At 40.0% G+C, this 20,103-nt stretch overlaps 1 protein-coding gene and 1 long non-coding RNA gene across 5 annotated transcripts in view; one reads left to right on the forward strand and one right to left on the reverse strand.

The window, feature by feature from the left end:
* The window catches only part of MTF2 (metal response element binding transcription factor 2), a 72,643-nt gene extending 55,811 nt beyond the window's left edge, over positions 1-16,832 (reverse strand). For 3 of the 4 annotated variants that reach the window (XM_070786093.1, XM_070786094.1, XM_019957037.2), the window contains exon 1: positions 16,559-16,828. Coding sequence is in view for 1 of the 4 variants with exons in the window: in XM_019957037.2 (XP_019812596.1) it covers positions 16,559-16,563 (5 nt within the window). In the remaining 3 variants the exon portion in view is untranslated. Of the gene's footprint in view, positions 1-16,558 lie in introns of all 4 variants that reach the window. The other variant, XR_011565793.1, reaches the window with a different exon arrangement.
* Positions 16,833-16,995: 163 nt separating this feature from the next.
* Positions 16,996-19,336, forward strand: LOC139182191 (uncharacterized). The gene is made up of 2 exons (XR_011565794.1): positions 16,996-17,110; positions 17,600-19,336. It is a non-coding gene; the product is annotated as an uncharacterized lncRNA (long non-coding RNA).
* Positions 19,337-20,103: the final 767 nt, after the last annotated feature.

The following is a 20,103-nucleotide window of genomic DNA, read 5'->3' on the forward strand; positions in this document are numbered from 1 at the left end:
TTGGTTTATTTTGTTTCTATATGTTTAAAACATCTTACTAGTATAAAACTATAATTCTAAAAAAGAAAAAAAAAACCTCACCTAGCAATAGTAAAGTGGTATTTGTGCCAGACACTCCTCAAAAAGCTGAAAATTCTTTTTTTTGATGTCTATTAATAACTTCAAAGGCAAATTCCCTGGGGATTTTCAGTCCCTTTGCCAGATCCCCAGGTTGGGAAATCTGTTGTGGATCCTAGAACTTTCAGGTCATGGAGGGGAGTTCTGACAAAATGTGGTCCACTGGAGAAGAGAATAGCAAACCACTTCAGTATTCTTGCCTTGAGAACCCCATGAACAGTACGAAAAGGCAAAAAGATACGACACTGAAAGATGAACTCCCCAGGTCGGGAGGTGCCCAATATGCTACTGAAGAAGAGTGAAGAAATAACTCCAGAAAGAATGACGAGATGGAGCCAAAGCAAAAATAACACCCAGCTGTGGATGTGACCGGTGATGGAAGTAAAGTCCAAAGCTGTAAAGAACAATATTGTATAGGAACCTAGAATGTTAGGTCAAACGGGAATTGGGAGTGGTCAAACAGGAGATGGCAAAACTGAACATCAATGTTTTGGAATCAGTGAACTAAAATGGACTAGAATGGGCGAATTTAATTCCAATGACCATTATATCTACTACTGTCAGCAAGAATCCCTTAGAAGAAACAAAGTAGCCCTCACAGTCAACAGAAGAGTCCTAAATGCAGTACTTGGGTGCAAATTCAAAAATGACAGAATGATCTCTGTTTGTTTCCAAGGCAAACCAGTCAATATCACAGTAATCCAAGTCTATGCCCAACCACAAATGCCAAAGAAGCTGAAGTAGAATGGTTCTATTAAGACCTACAAGACCTTCTAGAACTAACACCAAAAACAGATGTCCTTTTCATCATAGGGGATTGGAATGCAAAAGGCAGAAGTCAAGAGATACCTAGAGTAACAGGCAAGCCTGGCTTTGGAGTACAAAATGAAGAAGGGCAAAGGCTAACAGAGTTTTGCCAAAAGAACGCACTGGTCATAACAAATACCTTCTTCCAAGAACACGTGCGATGACTCTACACACGGACATCACCAGATGGTCAATGCCAAAATCAGACTGATTATTTTCTTTGCAGCCAAAGATGGGAAAAGCTCTATACAGTCAGCAAAAACAAGACCGGGAGCTGACTGTGGCTCAGATCATGAACCACTTATTGCCAAATTCAGACTTAAACTGAAAAAAGTAGGGAAACCACTAGGCCATTCAGGGGGGTGTGTGTGTGTGTGTGTATAACCTTTATATAATTATTTTAATTATTTCATAGATTAGCTCTAAGAAATAATGTCATCAATATTCATGATGTCACCAAAACTGATTCTATGAGAGAAAAGTATGCTATAAAACTCAAGTAGTGATTCAGAATACACACACATATACACATACACAAACTACTAAAACTAATAAATCAGTTCAGCAAGGTTGCAGAATACAAGATTAACATACAAAAATCAACTGTTTCTATAAACTAGCAATGAACAATCAGAAAATGAAATTAAGAAAAAATTTAATTTGCAATAGCACCATAAAGGACAAAATATTTATGGAATAAATCTAACCAAAAAGTGGAAAGCTTGTACAATGGCAACTACACAACAACAGAGACAGGAATTAAATAAGACCTACATGAATGGAAAGTCAACTCATTTAAGTTCACAGATGTTAACACTGTTAAGATGGCAGTATTTCCCAAACTGATCTGAAGCAGTACCTAATGAATATCCCAGCTGCCTTTTTTTTTGCAGAAACTGACAGATCCTAAAATTCACATGAAGCGAGGAACAAAGAATACCCAAATAACCTTGAAAAAGAATGACAAAACTACCGTGAGTACTTCCCAATTTCAGAACTTAAAAACAATGGTAATGAAGACATTATGATACAGGCATAAGCACACAAAAGTAAATGAGTGGGATGAAATTAAGCATCCAGAAACAAACTATTACATTTATGATCAATTGATCTTTGAAAAGACTGCCAAAACAATTTCATGGAGAAAGAAGAATTTTTTTTAACAAACGGTTCTAGGGAATAGGTAAATGTAAAAAGAATAAAGCCGGGGCTTCCCTTGTGGCTCAGTGACAAAGAAACGTCTGCCAATGGGGGGAACAGGAGTTTGATCCCTGATTCAGGAAGATCCCATATGCCACGGAGCAACTAAGCCCGTGCACCACAACTATTGAGCTTGTGCACCATAACTACTGAAGCCCAAATCCCTAGAGCCTAAGCTCAGCAGCAAGAGAAGCCACTGCGATAAGAAGCCTGTGGATGGCAAGTAGATAGCCTCTGCTTCCCACAACTAAAGAAAAGCCCACACAGCTACAAAGACCCAGCAGAGCTGACAAATAATAAAATTAAAAAAAAAAAAAAAAAGAATAAAGCTGGATACTTACTTCACACGGTACACAAAAATTGACACAAAATGGATCACAGATCAAATATAAGACCTAAAACTATTCTTAGAAAAAAAGAATGTAAATCTTTTGTGACTCTGTGTTAGAAGTTTCTCAGATAACATCAAAAGCACAAGTGAAAAAGGAAAAAGGGATAAATTAAACTTCATCAAAAATCAAAAACTTTTGTGCTTCAAAGGACACCATCAAGTGAAAAGACAACCCACAGAAGAAAATAATTACCCATCATACATTTGATAGGGGACTTGTACCCCAAATGCACAAAGAATGTTTGCAACTCTCAGTGGAAAAAAAAAAAGAAAGAATCCAATTTTTCAAATAGGCAAAGGCCCTAAATAGACAGTTCTTCAAAGAAGGTATACAACAGGCCAATAACTATAAGGTTTAAAACATGCTCAACAACATCAACCATCAGGGTAATGCAAATCAAAACCACAAAGAGATACCACTGCACATCCACTAGCATGGTTTGGTTTTTTGTATTTTTTGGCTGTTCTGGGTCTGTTGCAGCACGCACACTTTCTCTAGCTGCTGAGCAAGGGCTCTAGAGCTCGCAGGCTCAGCAGCTGCAGCACTTGGGCTCTCTAGTCGTGGTGCTCAGGCTTCTCTTGTTGCAGTGCATGGGACTGGCCAGTTGCAGAGCACAGGCTCAGTATTTACAGCACATGGGGACTATAGTTGTGGTGTGCAGCTTTAGTTGCTCCACAGCATGTGGGATCTTAATTCCTAGACCAAGGATTGAACCCATGTCCCCTGCAATGGAGGGAGGATTCTTAACCACCGGACCAACAGGTAAGTTCCCCACAAGGATGGTTATAGTCAAGAAGACAGACAAGTACAAGCAAGGATGTGGAGAAACTGAACCCTCATTGTTGCTGCTGAGGCTATAAAGGTGCAGGGCCTTTGGAAAATGGTTTGGCAGTTCCTCAAAACTTTAAACAGAGGTATCATCTGACCCAATAATTCCACTCATAGCTACATACCTAAAAGAGAAATGGAAGCACGTGTCCATACAAACCCTGCATATGTATGTTTATAGTAGCATTATTCGTAATTGCCAAAAAGTGGGGTGGGGGGGGGGGGACAATGTCCAGGGACTTCCCTGGTGGTCCACTACCTAAGACTCTGCACTTCTGATGCAGGGGACCCCGGACTGATTCCTGGTCAGGAAACTAGCCACAACTAAGTGTTTGCATGCCACAACTAAAGATCCCACAAGCTGCAACAAAGATCAAAGATTCCATGTGTGGCAACTAAGACTCAGTGCAGCTAGCTAGCAAATAAATAGAGTCTAAAAATACACATAGAAAAAAATAAAAAATATGTTGCATCCAAAAACTGAAAACATGACGATGTAAAAAAGGAACAATCAGAATCCACAAACAAGCCCCTAGAAATTAAAAATAAGATTTAAGAAAAAGTTTAATTGAACAGGAAAAATAAGTCAATATCCCGGAATATTGGGGAGTGAGGGTGGGGAACAGAGTAAATCATCAAGAAAATGGACAATATAAAAGAAAAGAGGCCATCAACCAAGAGATAGCACAGGACAAAAAAAAAATTTTTTGACCCGTGTGGATATATATTATCATCTCTAAAAATATGTTCTACTTTCATGTCGATGTAGAGCAAAAACCATCACAATATTATAAAGTAATTATCCTCCAATTAAAGTCAATAAATTTTAAGAATTACATAGCCCTCCACCCCAAAAATCAGGTCTCCTCTATATACTGCTCTGTAATAAGCCTTTAAAAAAAGACATTTAACAGTAGTTTTAAACACCTTTTCCTATCTAGAAATACATTTCCACAGCACTTAATTTATTTTTGTTAGTTAACATTTCTTTCATTGAGATACAACTGACATATGCTATACTAGTTTCAGGTATACAATATGATTTGATATTTGTATATATTTTGAAATGACAATAAAAGTTTAGTTTAACATCAGTTAGCAATAATCTAGTTAACATCAGTCACAATCTTTTTTCTTGTATGAGAACTTTTAAGTTCTACTCTCTTAGCAACTTTCAAATATGCAATACAGCATATTAATTATAGGTCACTATGCTGTACATTGGAGAAGGCAATGGCACCCCACTCCAGTACTGTTGCCTGGAAAATCCCATGGACGGAGGAGCCTGGTAGGCTGAAGTCTATGGGGTCGCTAAGAGTCGGACACGACTGAGCGACTTCACTTTCACTTTTCACTTTCATGCACTGAAGAAGGCAATGGCAACCCGCTCCAGTGTTCTTGCCTGGAGAATCCCAGGCACGGGGGAGCCTGGTGGCTGCCATCTATGGGGGTTGCACAGAGTCAGACAAGACTGAAGCGACTTAGCAGCAGCAGCAGCATGCTGTACATTATATCCCCAAACCTTATTTTGGGGATATAATTTTGTTATTTTATTTACAAACTGGAAGTTTGTACCTTTTGACCTCCTTCACCCATTTTGTCCAACCCACACCCATAGCCCACAACTCTGGCAATCACCAATCTGTTCTCTGTATCTATGAGCTTAGGTTTTTTGATTGCTATTGTTGTTTTAGATCATACAATATCTTTCTCTGACTCATTTCACTAAGCATAATGCCCTCAAGATCCAAACATTATGTTGCCACAAATTGCAAGATCTCATTCTTTTTAATGGCTGAATATTTCATTATACACACACCTACAAAACCCTACCTCATTTTCTTTATCCATTCATCCATTGATAGGCACTCAGGTTGTTTCCAAGTCTTTGCTATTATAAACACAATGCTGCAATGAACATAGGAAGTATATACAGTTGACCCCTGAACAAGCTGGAGGTTAGAGCCACCAATCAACCCCCACACCAATGCACAGTCAAAAAGCTGAGTGCTCCTATTTCTGACTCAAAAACAAAGGAACTGATAACTCAAAGTCAATAAGCTGAAATAGTCTTGGATAGAATTATAATCAAATTCTAGTTCATTTGGTTCCACATTTTGTGATCTCTAATCAAACAAACTTTCCCCCAACGCTTAGTTAATTTAAAGATCTATGAAGTGAAAATACAGGTACTCTTATTTATTGAAAAAAATCCACATTAGGTGGAATCCACACACTTCAAACCTGTGTCCTTTTAGGTCAACTGTGTACCATTTCGAGTTCCTGCTCCCATTTTCTTGAAATAAATACCCAGAAATGGGATTGCTAGATCATATGGTAGTTCTGTTTTTAATTTTTTGAGGAACTTTCATACTGTTTTTCGTAGTGGCTTCACCAATTTACATTCCCACCAACAGTGCACAAGGATTCCCTTTCTCTACACCCTCACCAATACTTGTTATTCGACTTTTTGGTAACAGTCAATCTAACAGATGTGAGGGATTATTTTTTAAATAATAATAAAAGGAAATCTGAAAAGACCCTGATGCTGGGAAAGATTGAAGGCAGGAGAAGGGGATGACAGAGGATGGATCGCATCACCGACTCAATGGACACGAGTTTGGGTAAACTCCGGGAGTTGGTGAGGGACAGGAAGGCCTGGCACGCTGCAGTCCATGGGGTCGCAAAGAGTCGAACACGACTGAGACTGAATTGAACCAAAAGGAAATTTCCCAAGGTGGAAAGACGACAGAAATCTTCAAAATGATAAGACTTCAAGGTACTGATTTTCAAAAACCCTAAATTCACATGAAACTGCATAACAATGAAAACAGGAGACTCAATAAACTTCCGAAGAGAAAAATCAAGTTACTTACAAAAGAATGAGAATCAGAATTAGACTTAAGAGAAACACTAGATTCTCTAAGACAATGGATTGCCTCAAAATTGTGCAGAAAAATAATGTTCAAACTAGAATCCCAATCAACCAAACTAAATTTGAAAAACTGAAGGTATATAAAATAAATGTTAAGATCTTAAACCAAGATTTGAGGATTTGGCTCTAGTAAAGTGAGGAAATATCCTCCAAGAAAGAAAAATCATGGGATACAAGAAATACAACACCCAACCCAAGAGAGCAACATAGAGAATTCCCATAATGGCAGCCATGAAAAAAATCTAGAGAGCAACCAGTCTGGATTACAAAAAGGAAAAAAAAAATTAAGACTGAAAAGGAATGTAAAGATAAAAATTAAGCAGTGGAAGGAGGAAGAGAAATCAAAGCAAAGGAAGGGACTTTTTAACTTGCCTTACAGTAGAGGAATAAAGTCTAAAGCTGACAGAATATGAAAGAAGGTTTAAGTTTAAAGAACTAACCAACAGAAAACCCAAAACTGGAAAGGAGAAAAGAGATGTAGGGCCTAAGTGAACTGAATCTTTACCGCAACAGGAATGTCTTTATCCAGCAAAATGTCTAAAGTGAATAAATCAAATAGTATAAAAAGTATCATTTAGCATTATGGAAATAATGAGCAGAACAAAGAAATGTAACACTTAAAAAGAAAGCAATTCCCTCACAAAACAGGACTCAGAAGGCCTGAAGACTGTAGCTTTTGATTTTAAATCCTTCTGTTTCTGTACTCTGATACTTTTAGTCAACTACATGCATTACCCAACTAAAGGAAATTTTAAAGTGTTTAGCATAAATGAAAAATAAACTTAGAAATAAGGCAATGAGACTTAAAAAAGCATTTTTGGTAGCTGTCAGGGTGACAGATTAATTTTTAAAGTTTTTTCATATTTAAATTTTCTACAAGGATATATATATATATAAAATATCTAATAATAAAACTAAATGAGAGCTGAAGTTGAAACTATGTTTTCAAAGAGCTTGACTACATAGAAAAGAGAAGCCTACAAACATCTGCATGAGGATACAAGGTTAAGCTGAATGCCTTTTTCTGTATTTAAGTATGAAGAGTCTTGACCATTTTTCTAATATGAAAGGAAGATACTAGAAGATAACTGAAAACACAAGTCAGAGAAATTGAATCTTTAAGGGAAAGAATAGCCTTGAATCAAAAAAGATACATTTCTTCTGATGTGAGGGTGGGTACACCTACAGTTAAGCTGGTAGATATGAAAGGCAGAAGTTGAAGGAGGTCATGTTTGAGAGCCTCAAGTTTTTTCCAGGAATTGACAAAAATCTGCCTAAGGAGAGGTGGTTAGGAATGTTAATCACCATGCAATGCATAAAACCACCCTAACTCCCTAAAGAAACAGGAGACTGGAGCAGAAAGTCTCAAGGTATGGTCCCTAGGGATCTACAAGGTCTACAAAGTCATAGCTAGTTTCTAAATATTAAGACATATCTGCCTTTTTCATTCATTCTCTCACAACTGTAGGGTGGAATTTTCCAGAGGCCAAATGCTATGTGATGATTTCACTCTTAAGATTAATGGGGTATATACATAAGTATCCTCATTTTTTAATTTTCTTAGTTTTAATTTATAATCAGTAAATATTAAGAGATGACTCTTGAAAAATTTTTTGTGATTCTCAATAATTAAGAGTGTAAAACAGGGACATTTCCCTGGTGGTTCCGTGGTCAAGAATCCACCTTCCAATGCAGGAACTCGGGTTCCATCCCCGGTTGGGGAGCTAGGATTCCACATGACTGAGGGCAACTAAGCCCACGCACTGCAACTAGAGAGCCCCTGAGCCATGCCTCAACTTAGATCCCATGCTGCCAAAAACAAACAAATATTTTTTAAAGGGGGGGGTATTGTAAAGGGTTCCTGAGACCAAAAAATTTGAGAATCACTGCACCAGTGAATACTACAAGAATATTCTAAATTTTTAATCTTTGCAAATGACCACTTTTGTTTGTTCCTCTCTAAATGAATAGCAAAAACTCTTGAAATAAAAAAAAGGAAAAAGATTATATTCTGAAGCCTGTTTTTGAAAAAGAAAAATCTAAGAGACAGATTTAGACATGAAGTGGAAAATACTGTGAGACCTAGAAAAAACATAAAAGAGGACACTCAGGAAAAACTTGATTTGGGGAATAATTCAATTCCCCTTGACAATTCCCATCAACCTAAAGGAAAGCCAGTGCCCACTGTTTTCATTATAATCTAGAACCTTAATTAAGAACTTCCTAGCTAATGAAAGACAAAAAAAAAAAAAAACACTCCTTATAATATCCCTAAATAAGTCGATGATCTAGCCTCTGTTTAAATGTTTCCCTGAAAAGAGAATTCTCTAATTCATAGCTCCTAAATGCAATGGCAGCCCACTCCAGTACTCTTGCCTGGAAAATCCCATGGATGGAGGAACCTGGAAGGCTGCAGTCAGTGGGGTCGCTGAGGGTCGGACATGACTGAACGACTTCACTTTCACTTTTCACTTCCATGCATTGGAGAAGGAAATGGCAACCCGCTCCAGTGTTCTTGCCTGGAGAATCCCAGGGACGGGGGAGCCTGGTGGGCTGCCGTCTATGGGGTCACACAGAGTCGGACATGACTGAAGTGACTCAGCAGCAGCTCAGCAGCAGCAAATTCAATTTTACAAAACCTTTAACAGTTCGCAAAGTCCCCAGTCTACAAAGTTCCATTAACTACTTTATTAACCTCTTATTTAAAGTATTTTAAATGAGTATGATGGAAACAGTACTAAAATAATTTTCAAGTATGAAAAACATGTCTATTATTAGTCTTCCTTTTGTAAGCTCTTAGTAATGTTTTAGTAAGAACTGCTAAGTTCCTAAACTTGATCCCAGAACAAAATTCAGTACTTCTTAACCCTGGCTGCAAAACAAAATCAACTGGGAAGAATTTTTAAACACAAAAATATACAAAAGCTTGCACCAAATTTCTCAAATCAGAATCTCTAGGGTGTGAGTTCTAGGAAACTGGTCTTTGTTTTGGTTTGGTTTTTCAGTTCTATGGGTGCTTATCTAAGGTGAGTTAGCAGCACTGGTCAACCCAAAATACCAAGAGCTGGTATTTTTCAAATTTTAATATGGTTTTTAAAAATTCAACATGCAGTTCAGTAACACTTCTAAAAATAGTATACTCAACAGGATACACGGCAATTTAGCTAACATGTTTGAAGTCATACTTATGAATAGGGAAAAATAAATTATTCATTATTTGACATACTCGTCATCTGGAGAGGGAAGTTGCAGAGGGTGTTTTTAATGTATAGGTTTCATCATAGGTACTTCTCTTGTTCTATACAACTCTTCAGGAAAAAGATTTTGGAAAATAATACTAAACAATTACATTGGACCTAGAGTTTTTAAAGCGCTTTCTCCTTTATTTTCCTTCTTGACCCTCCCAGCAATCCTGTGAATAACATATGTGGGTAACATCCCTGTTTCATAAGTAAAGAAACTAAAACTGCTGCAGAGTTAGTAGATTAAACAAAAACCCAAATCTTCTGAGTGAACATTCAGTACTTTCCAGTAGATAACTGTGTCTTTCCACTTCAACCCCCCACTACAACCTAAAAAAATTGTGGGAGCTTTATCTGCAATATAAACTTCATTAGTAAGAGTAGAGAAAAACAAAAGTTGACTATTTTTAGAACCTGACCAACTGAAACCAAACCAAATTTGCCCTCGTCTTGCTATGCCTGCTTTGGTCCATTTTTGTCCCCCTAATTTTTATTTTTTAATCAAACATTTTAGTTTGAGATAATTGTATTTTATAAGCAGCTCTAAGAAATAATAGATTCTGTGTAACTCTTATCCAATGGTAGCATCTTTGAAAACTGCATAATAATATCACAAGCAAAAATATTAACATCAATACAGTCAAGATACTAATATTTCCATCATCACAAGAATCCCTCACATTACCTTGTTCCCCTAATTTTTGTATCCTCATCTTAGGGAACATTTGGAAGTAAACATGCTAGAGTTCACAGGGCCACAAAGACTGAGTGACTGAACAACAACTCATTAAGTCCCTACTCAGTTTTATCCATTCAAAGTAACAGAACTGACTTCACAAGCCATTAAAAAAACCTTTATGTTACACCCTTAAAGTGTTGGTTAGGACTGTCACCACATAATGTTAAGATTCTTAAGCCACTACTATAATATCCCTTGTAGAATAGAATTTTTCAAGCTAAGACTGCAGTTACAATTTTATGAAACAAAAATTTTAACAGATATGCATACTGCCAAGATTCCAGTATTTATATTAGGTGAATTATATAAATTAAAGTGAATTGTAATTAGGGAGACGGAGGAGCCTGAGAAAAGCTACATGTGAGCTTCCTAGGAAGAAAAAAATATTCTATGATACCATGATAGAATATATATAATTATATCCATTTGTCAAAACTGTACTGGAATTAGGGAATGGTTTCTTAGGTATGACATCAAACGCACAAGCAAGGGATTTCCCTGATAGCTCAGTGGTCAAGAATACAATGCAGGAGGCATGCGTTCGATCCCCCATCCCGGAAAATTCCACATGCTGCGGAGCAACTAAGCCCAAGCTCCACAGCTACTGAGCCAGCACTCCAGAGGCCAAGTACCTTACAAACCTAGCCCACATGCTGCAACTACTGAAGCCCAGGCACCCTAGAGCCTATGCTCCACAAGAGAGGCCACCGCAATGAGAAACTGATACACCTATCTAGAGAAAAGCCTCAGCAACAATGAAGACTCGGCACAGCTGAAAAATGATAGTAATAACAAAAAAAACCACAAGCAAAAAAGAAAAAGGGGATAAATCAAACATCTTCAAAATTGAAAACTTCTGTGTTTCAATGGACATCATTAAGTGAAAAGACAACCCACAGGTGATAACTGTACATCATACATTTGATAAGGGACTTGGATTCAAAATACACAAAAATGCTTACAACTCTCACTAAAAAGAGAATCCAATTTTTTTAAAGAGGCAAAGGACCTGAATAGGCAGTTATTCAAACAAGACATACCACAACCCAAATAACCACAGGGTTTAAAACATGTAACAGCATTAGCCATCAGGGTAATGCAAATAAAAACCACAATGAGATACCACTGCACATCCAGTAGGATGGTTATAATCAAAAAGACAAGTATAAGCAAGGATTTGGAGAAGGCAATGGCAACCCACTCCAGTACTCTTGCCTGGAAAATCCCGTGGACGCAGGAGCCTGGAAGGCTGCAGTCCATGGGGTCGCTAAGAGTCGGACACGACTGAGCGACTTCACTTTCACTTTTCACTTTCATGCACTGAAGAAGGCAATGGCAACCCGCTCCAGTGTTCTTGCCTGGAGAATCCCAGGCACGGGGGAGCCTGGTGGCTGCCATCTATGGGGGTCGCACAGAGTCAGACAAGACTGAAGCGACTTAGCAGCAGCATAAGCAAGAATATGGAGAAAATGGAACCCCTGTAGTTGCTGGTGAGGCTATAAAAGGGTCCAGGGCCTTTGGAAAATGGTTTGGCAGCTCCTCAAAACTTTAAATACAGAGGTATCATCTGACCCAGTAATTCCACTCATAGCTATGTAACTAAAAGAAATGGCAGTACATGTCCATACAAACCCTGCATATGTATGTGTACAGTAGCATTATTCATTAATAGCCAAAAAGTGGGGATAAAACGTCAATGAATTGATGAATGAATAAACAAACTGTAGTATGTCCATACAATGAAATATATTTTAACCATAAAAAGGAAGTACTTACTACAAGTGCTACAACATGGATGTACCTTGAAAACATTACAACAGGTTAAAGTAGCCAAACACAAAAGGCCTCAAAAATGTATGATTCCACTCGTATGAAATATTCAAGATAGGCAAAATACAAACATAGAAAGTAGATTAGTGGTTGTCCAGGGTAGGGGTAGGGAAGAATAAAGAGTGCAGCCATGAAATTAAAAGACGCTTACTCCTTGGAAGGAAAGTTATGACCAACCTAGATAGCATATTCAAAAGCAGAGACATTACTTTGCCAACAAAGGTTCGTCTAGTCAAGGCTATGGTTTTTCCTGTGGTCATGTATGGATGTGAGAGTTGGACTGTGAAGAAGGCTGAGCACCGAAGAATTGATGCTTTTGAACTGTGGTGTTAAGAGAAGACTCTTGAGAGTCCCTTGGACTGCAAGGAGATCCAACCAGTCCATTCTGAAGGAGATCAGCCCTGGGATTTCTTTGGAAGGAATGATGCTAAAGCTGAAACTCCAGTACTTTGGCCACCTCATGTGAAGAGTTGACTCACTGGAAAAGACTCTGATGCTGGGAGGGATTGGGGGCAGGAGGAGAAGGGGACGACAGAGGATGAGATGGCTGTATGACATTACTGACTCGATGGACGTGAGTCTGAGTGAACTCCGGGAGTTGGTGATGGACAGGGAGGCCTGGCGTGCTGTGATTCATGGGGTCGCAAAGAGTTGGACACGACTGAGCGACTGATCTGATCTGATCTGACTAATGAATACAGACTTTCGTTTTGGGGTAAAGAAAATGTTCTGAAATTAGATAATGATGATGGCTGCACAACTCTGAATATACTAAAAATCACTGAATTGTAAATTAAAAGGGTACATACATGTGAATTATGTATGTATGCATGCTAAGTCACTTCAGTCGTGTCCAACTCTTTGCAACCCCATGGACGTAGTCCCCCCCAAGCTCCTCTGTCCATGGGATTTCCCAGGCAAGAATACTGAAGTGGGTTGCCTTTTCTTCCTCCAGGGGATCTTTCCAACCCAAGTATCGAACCTGCATCTCCTGAGGTTCCTGCACTGCAGGTGGACTTTTTACCACCGAGCCACCAGAGAAGCCCAAAATGCTGCCTCTCCCTTATGACTGTGTGCCTGCCCGCTAAGACGCTTCAGTCATATCAGATTCTTTGCAACTCTATAGACTGTAGCCCGGCAGGTCTCTCTGTCCATGGGATTCTCCAGGCAGAATCCCATGGATTCTTGTTGCCGTGCCCTCCTCCAGGTAATCTTCCCAACCCAGGGATGAACCCATGTCTCTTATGTCTCCTACATGAGTAAGCGGGTTCTCTACCGCTACCCCACCGGGGAAGCTTCCAAGTATATGTATATATAAATATAAAACATGCATTATATCTCAAGCTATTAAAGTGTAGAGTTAATATCTGCATTTCAATATGTATAAATTTTCCATCAAAAAGCTCTTTATACTTCTTTCTGTTCATTTTGTATGTGTTGAAATTTTATGTGTAAAAATAACAAATTATTTTAAATAGCAAAGTAAACTAATTTTCTTAAAATCCATTTCTGTTGTTTTTGACGAAAGAAAAAGAATCTTGTATCTTAAAAAAAAACAAGAGACATTGCTACCTTCATTATTCTTTTGCAATGTTATGTGAAAACAGATACATGACAGAAGACATGGTGTGTGCAAAAATGAAGATTACTTCACCTTAAAAAGGTACAAAGAGAATGTGAATCCCTTCAGTTCAAAGATAGTTCCTTACCCTCGGGTTCGTGTGGTTTCCATGGTTAATGGGTTTGACAATTCCTAATAAATGGATGCAATACTGTGCTGTCCCATACAGCAGTCACATATGGCCATTTTAATTTTAGTTTAAATGAAGTATATTAAATTATAAATTCAATTATCAGCCTCACTAGTTACATTTCTAGTGTTTAACACCACATGGGCCTATGGCTACCATACTGGGTACAGCAGATATAGACAGCTGCCATCACTGCAGAAAGTTCCATCGGAGAACACTACTTGAACACATTAAAAAACATCCACAGAGAAACCATCATAGTCCAATTCAGGGTTGTTATACTGTATTTTGGGCTTCCCAGGTGGCACTAGTGGTAAAGAACCCGCCTGCCAATGCAGAAGATGTAAAACACGGGGGTTAGATCCCTGGGTCAGATTCCTGGGTCAGGAAGAACGTGGCAATTCACTCCAGTACTCTTGCCTGGAGAATCCCATGGACAGAGGAGCCTGGCAGGCTCCAGTCCATATGGTTGCAAAGATTAGGACAGGACTGAAACAACTTAACACACACACACATATACTGTATTTTGCTACAAGAAACAAATCTTGAAGAACAGGGAAAACAAAGCATAATATATCAACAAAGAAATATCATTCATGGAAGTTTAGACTGACTAAAGCTAGAGTTAAATTTTACTTTCAGAACGACTAAGCTACAGATGTTGGCCTTGGCAAATGCTCAGAGGCAAATTTCCCCATCTGTTAAACTAGATTTCACTATACTGCCAGTTTCCTAAAGTCAGATGTAAAGATTATGCTGAAATATAAAGCAAAGTATCCTTTCAGTCAAAGATGTAATGAAAAGGTCTATTTATAATCCATGACATCAAAGAGTTTATGACCCATAGCAAAATACACAGAATAAAATTAATTTCCTAATTGAGTTCTGAGGTAACAGGCATAATTAAAAGCATAATTAAATACATTGTTTTGCCTAGATATAATGTTTAGCCAGATGATTTCTATACTTCTACTTCTAAAACTGTGAGTGCGCTTCTTCCCGGTAGGTATAGATTTCGTTAATGCCCTCTGACATGAATGTGCAGTATCAGGAAACAGGTGCACTCTTAATTCAAATATTTTAAAATATTTTTAGCACTTAAAAAAAAATGGAGGTGAACAAATTTAAAATGTGAATTCAAATAGATTTTTATATTTGGAAACCTAAAAAAACAGAAACAAAAAGCTTCACCTCATATTCCCATCCCAAGTTATCACTTCAAACGTTTGCTTGGAGGGTGAACAACATTCCAAATATCAAGGGATCGAACCTGGGGCTCCCGCATTGCAGGCGGATTCTTTACCAGCTGAGCTCCCAGGGAAGCCCCAAGAATATAACAGAAATTTAAAATCAGCTCTTTCCTTGCTAAAACTACTGGGCACTTAAAGCTTAGTCAAATCAGTTCCATTTAAAGCATTTCAAACGTCCGAAAAGGTCACTCATTAATTGACGCACACTGTATTTTATCCACACTAAATACTTTTAAATGCACTGTCTTTGCAATCCACTGCCAAAGAAATTCTCGAGAATGAAAACATGAAACTGAAACCAACCTACAGCCAGGGTGTACAGAAGGGTCACCTGGAATCAATCCGAAGGAGAAAGTTACTACTACCGGAGCATCTGGAGTCAAATCAGCCCTATATACATACTTCTAGTTCTATACTGACCTCACATGGTGCTTTCCTACATTATACACAGGCCTACCTAGGTTTATATATTTGAATTAGTAAATGGACTCTATCTTCAACCAAAGTTAAATGTTTTAAAGAATAGAATAGCATTTCATACCCCTTTTCCCATTGTTCTCGAACCCTTACAGTTCGTCAAATCACCCCGATAAATCCATCTCATCTGTTCCCTCTAGTTGCTTCCCAAGAAAATTTCTAACAACCAAGGACGCCAGATTGTAAAACACACAGTTAAGAGTTCTGGCACTACTAAAACATGTTAAGAAATCTTGGCAAATTAGTTAAAATCTCTTAAGCCGTAATTACCTCAGTTGTAAAGTGAATACAATAATACAAATCTACATCCGAGCAGGCATTAACAGTTAGACTTAATTAAACAGAAGAATTGCCTCAGATTTTTGGTGGGCTCCGAATATAAGGTACCTCTCGCCCATCTCACACTTTTCCTTCCACTTCTTCCCTTTAAGTTTGCAGGGTTTGCTCTCAGGCTCTACTTAGTGTTCCCCTTGACCTCACACATCCTGCCCTTCTACCCTATCCCCATACTCCAATTCCATGCAATTTCACCACCCTCCCGTTTCAAGCGGCTACTTCCCTTTGCGCCCTCTAAGGTCCCAGACAACCCCTTCACTCAGGTCCCCACATCTCCCTCAGTCCCCATTTCCTAACGGCTCCTCCCCTCGGTTCCCCACCCCCTCATCACCAGGTTCATCCTGCCCCTCCAACCGTCTCCCGCCCCCAGGTTCCTTCCTGCCCCTCCAAACACAGTTTCCCCGTCTCAACGTTTCATCTTGTTCCTGCAACCGACATCCCCCAATGCCCTGCTCGCTCCTTTAGTCCCTATTTTCTGCAGTACCCAACTGACTACTCCTTTCCATCCATTCTTTTCAAGGCACCCCCATACACATACTGGAGCCCCCACCCCCACCTTGAGCCTCCATCTTTCCCTTTTGCTTCCTTTCTTCCTTCTCCCCACCCCCTCCACCTCCTCCGGAAGAGCCTGGTTCCCAGGCCAAGGTCTCTCACCTCATTCGGTCACTTCAGTGGTGCCAACCGCTTCATACAGGAAAAAACAACCAATCACGACCCCGTGGGCGCTTCCCTTGCGAGTCCGAGCACTTACTAGGCACCCGCCCCACCGGGCACCCCGCACAGACACACGCACAAACCGAGGTCGTGGGGACGAGGGTTGGGGAGGGGTAGAGTGAGCGTTCTTACACCGGCCTCAAACACAGCCCACTTCGCTACAACCCTTCGCCATTTTGGTTTCCCGCGGACTGCCGGTGCATTCTGGGAAAGCGGAGCGCCTCCGGTGCCGAATGGCAGCTCTCCAGAGCCGCGAGGGGGCGGGGACTGCGGAGCTAGCGCGGAAGAACACCGCGCTCTGCGTCCGCGGCTAGAGCTGAACAAAGAAGGACTCTTTGACTTTGTGGTGGACTAAGTCCTTCCGCCGCCGGCGCTAACACAATAGTGAATCGTGTTCTCTGGTCTATCCGCTGTCCTGCGGCTGTTTCTGTTACAGAGGAAGGCTTGTGTTTAACTTTCATGTTGCATGTTCTTTTCCTGACAAATGGGAAGGTAACCCTTACGTCTTGCCCTGCCAATTTTCTTTCTATGGAGAAAATCTCTTACCTTCATCCTGAGGCCTGTTCGAATTTCATTCAGCGGGGAAGAGGCCCGGGACGTCAGAATCACATTTTGTTCGGCGATTATTGTCCAGCTCCAAATTCCTTCCTATCAGGAGATTTTCTCACTTTTTTCCCTGACGATGAAAGATTTCTGTGCTTATCTGCTTTGCAGATCCTTACTAATTGTGATGAAATCTGAGAATAATTTCGTCCTAAGTGGTTTATTTTGGGAATATAAAACTTTTTTGTACTAGAGCAGACCCTTAGCCTACGAATATTCTGCTGCAGATGGCCTAAGTGACAGAGAGTGAATGCTTGTCTCTGTGACTTCTACTTAGATAAAACCCAACTCCTCTTAATAGCCACATATGGTACCTTTGTTTATACCTGTCAAAATACTCTAAAAATAATTTTTAATTTTTGTCTCATTACTTCACAGGTATAATTAGTACTATGTTTTCCCGTCTAAGAAGACAGCCTCAATCTGCTACCTTTCAAGTTTCACTTTTATAATAACCTATTTTCTCATAAATTTGTCTTCAATCCCCTTCACACTTTTGGTTGAATAGAGTTTAACTTATTTTTAAAAAGGTATACTTGCTGTGCAGCTAAACCTAATCACAGAACATCAGTTTTAGAGAACATTTGGTCTAAATTCCCCTCAACAATTCTCTCAAGTGGTCATCAAGCCTCAGCTTCAACATCTTTAGTGGTTCGGTACCTTGGAGGCAGTCTTGCCGATTTCACAAACGCTATTAATTAGAAAGTCCGACCTTTTATAAATGTACAATCTGCCTTCCTGTAATTTCCACTTACTGGTCTAACTTTTAGCTTCTTTAGCCACACAAAAGTGTTCTGATCTTTTATACATTAGAGAAGTCAATGATGCCTGTCTTTGGGGGAAAAAAAAGTTTACTTTTTCCCTATGTAAACATATGAGTACAGAAGTGCAATCATTTCATTTTAGGAAGCCAGGTGCTCAGGGAATCGAGGGCAGTGAGGGAGGCACAGTAAAATGCAAAGAATTTCTGTAACTGTGGTCTCAGAAATTACTGCTAAGTAAGCAATGTGCCATGGATTAGAACCTTAGTTCAGTCGCTCAGTCGCGTCCGACTCTTTGCTGCTGCTTAGTCGCTTCAATCGTGTCCGACTCTGTGCGACCCCATCGACGGCAGCCCACCAGGCTCCCCCGGTCCCTGAGATTCTCCAGGCAAGAACACTGGAGTGGGTTGCCATTTCCTTCTCCAGTGCATTAAAGTGAAAAGTGAAAGTGAACTTGCTCAGTCGTGTCTGACTCCTAGCAACCCCATGGACTGCAGCCTACCAGGCTCCTCCGTCCATGGATTTTCCAGGCAAGAGTACTGGAGTGGGGTGCCATTGCCTTCTCTGGTCCGACTCTTTGCGACCTCATGAATCGCACGCAGCACGCCAGGCCTCCCTGTCCATCACCGACTCCGGGAGTTCACCCAGACTCAAGTCCATCGAGTCAGTAATGCCATCCAGCCATCTCATCCTCTGTCGTCCCCTTCTCCTCCTGCCCCCAATCCCTCCCAGCATCAGAGTCTTTTCCAATGAGTCAACTCTTCGCATGAGGTGGCCAAACTACTGGAGTTTCAGCTTCAGCATCATTCCTTCCAAAGAAATCCCAGGGCTGATCTCCTTCAGAATGGACTGGTTGGATCTCCTTGCAGTCCAAGGGACTCTCAAGAGTCTTCTCTTAACACCACAGTTCAAAAGCATCAATTCTTCGGCGCTCAGCCTTCTTCACAGTCCAACTCTCACATCCATACATGACCACTGGAAAAACCATAGCCTTGATCAGATGGACCTTTGTTGGCAAAGTAATGTCTCTGCTTTTGAATATGCTATCTAGGTTGGTCATAACTTTCCTTCCAAGGAGTAAGCGTCTTTTAATTTCATGGCTGCAGTCACCATCTGCAGTGATTTTGAAGAAACAAATGTGGAACCTCTCAGATGTACAAAGCAAAACACAACTCCAATCCAAGTAAACTGTACTCTTTATTGTTATGTATTTCTCTGATGGTCATACGGGTTGCTCACAAAAATTCTGGTTCTCCTTTCTTCCACACACAGAGTAAAATTGCATTTTATTGCACCTAGAGTTAGGTATGGCTGTGTAACTCATTTTTGCCAATAAAATGGAAGAGAAAATCAATCAGTTTCTAGGAAAATCTTTAAGAGGCAATTGCACAGCCCCTCTTCTGCTTGCTGTGTTGATCCTGGAAGCATGTGTTATGATGGAATATCTTTCATTTTGGGTCCCTAAATGAAAACAGCAGAGACTAACATTGTGCAACCATCACCACAATCCAGTTTTAGAAGATTTTCACCACCTTAAAAAAAGTCATTATGCACATTTATAATCGATCCTTGTTCCAACTCCTGCTGCTACTGCTGCTGCTGCTAAGTCACTTGAGTCGTGTCCGACTCTGTGCAACCCCAGAGACGGCAGCCCACCAGGGTCTGCCACCCCTGGGATTCTCCAGGCAAGAACACTGGAGTGGGTTGGCATTTCCTTCTCCAATGCATAAAAGTGAAAAGTGAAAGTGAAGTCGCCCAGTCGTGTCCGACTCTTAGCGACCCCATGGACTGCAGCCCACCAGGCTCCTCCATCCATGGGATTTTCCAAGCAAGAGTACTGGAGTGGGGTGCCATTGCCTTCTCCGACTCCTAACCCCAGGCAATCTGTTATCTGTTGCTGTAGATTTGCCTTTTCTGGCCATTTCATATGAATGGACTCATACAATGTGTAGTCTTTTGGTCTGACCTCTTTCACTCAGCACAATGTTTTTGAGGTTCATTCACATTGTACCATGCGTCCCTAGTTCTTTCCTTTCTATTGTTGAATAGTACTCCACTGTATCAATGTATTCTATTTTGTTATCCATTCACCAGTTTGTGGCTACTATGAATAATCTGCTA

This window comes from Bos indicus, chromosome 3 (genome assembly GCF_029378745.1).
Source record: "Bos indicus isolate NIAB-ARS_2022 breed Sahiwal x Tharparkar chromosome 3, NIAB-ARS_B.indTharparkar_mat_pri_1.0, whole genome shotgun sequence".
NCBI lineage: Eukaryota > Metazoa > Chordata > Mammalia > Artiodactyla > Bovidae > Bos > Bos indicus.